Source organism: Arachis hypogaea, chromosome 14 (genome assembly GCF_003086295.3).
Source record: "Arachis hypogaea cultivar Tifrunner chromosome 14, arahy.Tifrunner.gnm2.J5K5, whole genome shotgun sequence".
Lineage (NCBI taxonomy): Eukaryota > Viridiplantae > Streptophyta > Magnoliopsida > Fabales > Fabaceae > Arachis > Arachis hypogaea.
In genome coordinates, this window is record NC_092049.1 from 17,551,891 (window position 1) to 17,559,448 (window position 7,558).

Genomic DNA, 7,558 nt, shown 5'->3' on the forward strand with positions numbered 1-7,558 from the left:
ATAAATATATTTATTTATATCTTAACAACTCCAGAGAAATGTGACAAACCAATTAAATTAATTTGTAAATTTAGATCTAGCTGAATATATCTTAACATCTCATAAGATTAAATAAGAGAGGAACCTGAATCAACTCCTGCCACTCTTCTTTTGGTAAGAGATGAATGGTGAGCAGAAACTAGAGAAGCTTGAAACATCAACATTATTACCAAAAATGCTACAATAGCAACAATATTATTAAAATTAGGATTCAAGGCACGAAAATGGAAAAGAAAAAAAAATAGGCAGAATCATAGGTACCTGTGAAACAAGACACAGATTTAGGATTCAGTTTATTGCTAAACCAGACATAGATTTAGTTAGTATTGACAGCTAGCCATGAAGTTTGATTACTTCACCTGGTTGTAAGCAAGTGCTATAGAAACAGCACCTCGCATGAGACCAGACCACCAGATTGTGACCTGTGAAACAAGATCATAGGAGACAGGAGTCATGTACCAAGGAAGGCTTTGAAAAGAAATTGAAACAGGGAAAGAAAACACATACTTGTTGCTTCATGTCAATTTTCACATGTGGGGATTTCTGGAGCAAATTGGATAAGAATGAAAGAGGGAAAACAAATGCTGCTCTTCCAACTAGGATAAGTCCTAGAAGCACTGAACTGATCCCAACTGATTTTCCAGGACTAATGAATCAAGAGACCAAAAATGTTAATTAAAATTTTCATGTTTTACAAAGTTTATTAATCTAGAAATGTTAGTATTACCTTTGGCTTATGAATCGCCACTTCTCTATGTCCAGTGCATCCATCCCAACATAAAGGAATATAAATATCTCAGCAATGAATGACAATGTTGCAAAAACATGCCCGCAATAGGTTAATTCAGATCAGCAATCTCATAATAAATCAAACATGTTGAAATTTTTGACGTACTTGGTTGTGACTCTTGAAAATAAAATTATTAGTATTGGAATTAATTGCATCATGTAATGAATAGACATGGAAAAATACCTCCATTAAAATTAAAAGGAGATTCTCACCTCAACAAGCATGTATGAAAGGTAAGCCATCAGTATCATAAGAGCAACCCTAACCTGAGACATGATTAGACATAAAAACATTCCTCAATTTCCCCAATCTGAGAATATAATTAGCTTCCTAAGATTACGGAGGAGAAAAAACCCTAACCTGAGACATGATTGCAGCGAGCAGTGAGGATTACAGCAGAGACGGCTCAGGCAGAGCAGCGAGGACATGAGGCATTGACGAGCCGACGACGACCATCGAGCAGCGACGACAAACAGAGACGGCTCAGGCTGTGCAAGGCAGAGAAGAGGGATTACAGTAGTAGCGGATCCGGCAGCGCAAGATAGAAACGGCAACAGCAGTGCAAGGCAGAGATAGCTCTAGAGGTGCAGGAAGCGACGGTGGCGACTTCTCTCTCCATTGTCGCCTTCTCCATCTTTCTCTTCTTCCTCCTTCGATGGCGGATCTCCCTTTCTCTCGTTCTCTTCGTCATTCTCCGTATCCCTCCCCATCGCCGTGCTCACTTTTTTCAGCACAATGTAGAACCATAGACTTAGTCCCTTTCCTTGCTCGTTCTCGTTTGAGAAATACTTCTATTATTTCCTGATAAGTTGGATTCGTTTTATTTCAAAATCGGTGGAAAACTGGAAACTGGGAAGCAAAGCTAAATAATGTACCAATTATAAGATTTATTTTCGAGAAAGGTATTAAAAATTTTAGGCAACACTTAGGAGACGAAATTTAAAATAAATTTAAAGACAACACTTATAAAATGTAACATATTGACTTTATAATAATTGTTTTATATATTTGATAGAGCAACACTTGTTAAGTGTCTTTTAATTTATTTAAGACATCACTTATAATATGTTGATTAAAAATATGTTGTAATAACTCTATTTATTAGCAATTAGTATAAAGTGTTGTCTATTTTTATTTTAGACAACTCTTTTAAAATGTTGTCTTGAAAATATGTTGCAATAGATAAAAAATATGGTAGTGTTGTAAATAGTTTTAAGAATATTCTCTATTACATAATAAAAAAATAAATAAATTGACCACCTGACTAATTTTAATTGATTATTCCACATCAAACCTAGTTATAAATCTTCAATTATGATTAATTAAAAATTAAAGATGCTTCAGAGAACGACATGCCAAAGTTTTCGTTGTCTTGGTGTCTCAAATAATATACAAGTATTGGTTAAATTATAAGTAGATATTGAAAAGGGGCAGTGTTTCTTGTTTATTTTAATATATGACATTTCTCAACTATTCCAAAATTTATTTCTCCCAAACGAATGTGTTAGATTTGTAAGTGGATCTAGATCTGTAACAATTAGGAGGAAAATAGAAGAAGAAAAAGAATACAAGATTGTATATACGAATGAAGTTATATAAGACGGTATATTGAATTTGAGAAAATTAATGGATATTATAACACTTTATTACACAGAGTTTTACGCTTAAGTCGTAGAACAGAAGTAGTATAACGCTTAAGTCGTAGAACAGAAGTAGTATGATGTTACGGACCTCTTCTCAGTTAAAATATACATATAATAGTGAAAGAGATAATATACTAGCACTACAAAAAAATTATTTTTAGCGGCCATTTATTTTGCTTTTAGCGGCAATAAAAATAGCCGCTAATACATTTACCGGCAATTAGACATTAGCCGTTTTATGCTTCGCCGCTAAAAGGTTTTAGTAGCAATTATAACATTTGTCGGTAAAGATATTTTTAATGGCCGCAAAAAGTATATAACTATTAGCGGTCATTTTTTTGGCAATTTATATGGCCACCAAAAGTAATTCCAAAATTACAATGTTATTTACTTTTAGCGGCCATTACTATTGCCGCCAAAATTTATTTTACCGACAATTTATATGACCACTAAAAATAATTCTAAAATTGTAATGTTATTTACTTTTAGTTACCATTACTATTGCCGCTAAAATCTTAAGATTTTTTTTAGTTATATTATACTCATTTTCTTAGAAATAACGAACTACTTTTTTTTCTAGAATCTCAATTATTTGTGCCACCAATTATTATTATTATTATTATTATGCATAATATAAATATACTAAAATTAATTATTACAAAATGAGATATTTCATTAAACTCAAAATATTGATATACAAATTTCTCTTAAGTGTACACTTGTGAGCAAGTTGCAATGAATCATAAATACAATCATGTCCTGGATCACAAAATAATCAAACAAAATGAAACCCAACATAAAAATGTATTGACCATAGTAATCTGACCATGAACAAGCCTATAAATATAATCCATACTTGTGCTTCTTGGATCTACATAGGATTTTCACTGGCCTTGACTTCTGACAGTTTTCCCTTCCAAACCTTATTAAGGCCTTTATATTCATATCTTCTATCTCGAAAACTTGAACCATGAACCAGATAGCACAAAACCAAGGCTTAGAAGTTATAACAGAAAGCAACCAACTAATGGAGCAAGGAAAATTGAGGAGATTATGTTTGAAGTTGAAGTTTAATGTGACAATATTAAATTTATGAACTTATATAGCAAATATGTTCTACAGATTAAAAGAGAGCGGTCCAAAAAAATGCACTAATGAAATAAAGATGTAAGACAGCAGTTCTTACTTCCTCCCTGGAGAATCCTGTACAACTTGGACTCATACAGCAACTGAGGATGTCTTGTGTTGACATTTTTCTGATTTAGAAGGGCATAGAGCAACAAGTAACAAACATAAAAGACCAAGAAAAACATATCGGCAGCACTCATATATATTCAACATAAACATGTCAACAGTGCCAAGCGTAGTCCGAGTGAGAGACGAGTATTGCATATTACAGAACAGAGAAGAAAAGGAGGAAATGCCTTAATAGAAACTACTGAATCACATCCTGATACCACCCAAGACTCTATACAAATCTTCCCATCTAGTTCAGCTTCTTTGCTCTCACTTTTATCCTAACATTATTTTCTTACTCAAGATTGTCTAATTTTAGATCTTATCAAGGGGACAGAAAGTTCCCAATAAATTGATACAGAACATTTTAAGCTTATATTTGAAATCATGATGGTCTTTCAAGTATTTTAAATATTATTGGATACACAAGATATTGATAACTAGAGACAAATTATGTGTAGGTGCCTGACATCCAAAATTATTTTTCAGAATACAAGAGAAAAAGAGTCAAATTTGAAAAAATAATTAAGTCCTAAAATTAAAATTCAAAACATGATAGGTGCAGATCAAAGACCATAACAAGATTTAAATGCAAAACGAAGACCACATAACTAAGTTCTACTAAAATATATAGTAACAAACACTATGTGATCACATGCTTTATGGGGTAGTGAGATAAACCTACCTCTAAGCCTGGATGCCACACTGTCATTAGACATATAAGGATAAACCAGAAGCTTTTCATTAGGAGTAGCACAATATCCAATTAAGCGAAGTAAATTGCGATGAACTGCCAAACTGATAATCTCCAATTCTGTTCGAAACTGATTCACCAGAACTTTCATTAACATCCTTCAGTCTTTTCACTGCCACCATAGAGCCGTCACCAAGTTTTCCCCTATAAACATTGCCAAAACCTCCAGCCCCAAGTATGTTCTTAGAATTGAAACTATTTGTTGCCTGTTGGAGCTCTCTGAACGTGAAAGTCTTGAGATTTTTCAAGCTGACAATTCCCTCTTCTTTATATTCTACAGTAGAGCAAAAATCATAATTAACTATTCCTCCATACATAGTCTAAGAACTGTTATTTTGTGCTACCTACCACCAATAAATAGGATGGCCTGGTGCTGTCGTTTATGTCTATACCAAAAGATCCCAAAGAGCAAAACCATGAGAGAAGCACAATTAAGACTGACTCCAAGTGCAACTGCTATTTTTCTGAACTTGTGTTTTCCTAAACATGGATGTCAAATAGGTTTAAAATGTTGTATAAATAAAACAAAAGGCACAAGACAGCTAAACATTAAAGATAGGTACCTTGTGATGATGTTTAAAATGTTGTATAAATGAAATCTCAGCATAGGCTCACAGACGATGACTTCAAGAAAAAAGGTTGGATCCAATGCATAAGGCTCCCAACTGCTGGGTTTGCAGCTAGTAGATATATGAAGACATACCTCCACAAGCAAAAAGGTTATTTTTAGGATTCAAACCTGTGACCTAGCAGGCACGTTACAGTTGCACAAAAGTTCCCTCATGATTGACATTAAAAATGCAGGGTAGCAAGAGCAAATTAGTCCCAAACCCAAATTTCACAAACTCCCCAATACATAGCAGCAAGAAACTGACTTCACATGAAATCATGTCTCTCCCAAAACTAGTTTTATATTTTTTATGGCTCAAAAATTGTCAATTGACAATACAAAGCTGACCAATAAACAAACAACAATAACAAAAAAAAGGTACTCAAATTCATTCAATATATATATAAACCAATTGGTAAGCATAACTTACAAACTTAATTGCAACTTCCTCATTAGTTTGAATATTAGTACCTGAAAAGATAAATAAATAACAAAAACGATCATCAACATCATCCCAGAAAAATTAAAAGTAAGAATTTAAACCTTCTTCCAATAACCAATCGTGCAACAATGCCCTTTCCATCCTCCAGTTTCTTCAAAGCTGCACCTGCAAAGAAAGAACTCTTAATGTTAAAACCACCTCTAATCCACAATCTCAGTGAGCAAACCGTGCAATATTAATCATGGCAAGTAATTTACAATATCAGTGACTTCTAATTTAGCAAGAGAAAGAACAAAACATAATTATCACTTCCCATCCAGGCATTGCGAATGGCGTCCCTATTCTTCTGGCGGCCAAATATTGTGAGTATACCTATCATGACCAAAGGCCTTCCCTCAGAGTAAGTCCCATTGGTCTCAAGCAATTGCTTCGAAACAAAACCCTCTTGCTTAGCAGCAGCAAGTTCCATCTCAAGGAAATCGAGCTTCTTGTGCTGTTCCCTAAACAATCACATGATGAAACAAGTACTGAACAAGTTCCAAGCACGAAATGGTTATAAAAATGTATAATACCTCCATTGTCACAATCCATTGATTTGCGCTCTTAGCAGATTGGGTTTATCACTATTAAGCAAGTTCTTACCATCACTATTTGAAGGAGGTAATGCCAATATGGTCTATTACCTAGTGCCTGCAGATTAAGAAATTAAGTTAAGGAATGAAGGTGGGAAAAGGGATTAGGGTGGAAGAGAAAAGTGAATACTACTACTGACACGCAAACCGGCAAGGGTGCTTCCGGTTCATAACAGGGGACTATGATAGACTTTACTTGTAAATATATTTATATACAATCATCTATAATCTGTACACCAACTACTAAATGGAAGGATGCATCGCCTTTGTATAGAACTGTATCCTGCAGGGACAACAGATAGATACCAACCTCAAGTTTCTAAGGTCCTTCAATTGGACCTTTAACTCATGAGTCTTCAAATTAAGAGCTTTTCACGAGGTTGATTACTCTTGTAAGTTGTAACTGTTATGAACCTGAATATTTTGTCCCCCTATTTTCAACATGCCTACTCTTGGCAAAAATAAGTAGTCATTAGCTGAATAATGTTTGATGTAGAACACTTATTATTTTAGTTTATACATGGTTCTTCTCAGAAAGCCTGTATTATATTTTCCAAATATGCTTGTTCAATTCACAGATGGAATTAGAGAAAACAAGAAGAAATTAAAAGCTTGTTCAATTATAAGAGAGTAGAAATGAAGCTTCAGTTGAGGTCAATTTAAAGGGAAGGAGATGACGTGGAGTACATGATTTCACCATAGTTAACTATAGAAACTCCTGTCATGGACCTAAAAAAACCTAAGAGTGCCACTCTACCGCATCAAGTGTCTCACTATCGCTATGCTTCTGCATCATAATATAAATCAAGCAAGACAAATAAATAAATCAAAATTAGAAATTATTGCATTTTTCAACTTGATTCCTTTTTTTTTCCATTGCATCAAATAACACCAATTAAGTTGTTATGTGTTAGTTAAGGGGGTTTAACATTATCTTTCAAAAACAAAATAATTTAGTTTCTTGTATGATTTTCATCAATCTTTCATCAACAGAAAGCAATTGAAAATGAAGACATGGAAACTATATATCATTGTTAGGTTTAACTAATTTTGCCAATCTTAAGCCTCAATATTCGCTAAAAATCAATATTGAAAATTGTATTTATCATGCTAGAAGAGTAGAACATCATATCATATATCATGTATTGGAATTTTACCTTGAAGGAATCACTTTGACATGTCGACTCTTCTACTACGATCCTTCTTCAAAGCATAAAACTTCCTAAACTTCCCCAATACCTTCCTGATAATCTTCCCATACTTTCTGTCACTACCAAGCCCCTTGTTCTTCGACAAACCACCATTTTTATCACTGTTTTCTAATTCCAAAAGCTCCAAACACAACAAAGAACCATTCAGTTGAAACGCCACAACCGTAGATGTGGCAGGCCTTGATGAGCTCGGTGTAAAAC

General features: G+C 33.9%; 1 protein-coding gene across 1 annotated transcript; it reads right to left on the reverse strand.

The window, feature by feature from the left end:
• Positions 1 to 290: 290 nt before the first annotated feature.
• Positions 291 to 873, reverse strand: LOC112742336 (sodium/hydrogen exchanger 3-like; the record flags this gene model as incomplete). Its single annotated transcript, XM_025791572.2, has 4 exons — positions 291 to 300; positions 394 to 461; positions 547 to 685; positions 767 to 873. Coding segments are annotated over 4 exons (324 nt in total), but the record flags the coding sequence as incomplete, so codon positions are not given.
• Positions 874 to 7,558: the final 6,685 nt, after the last annotated feature.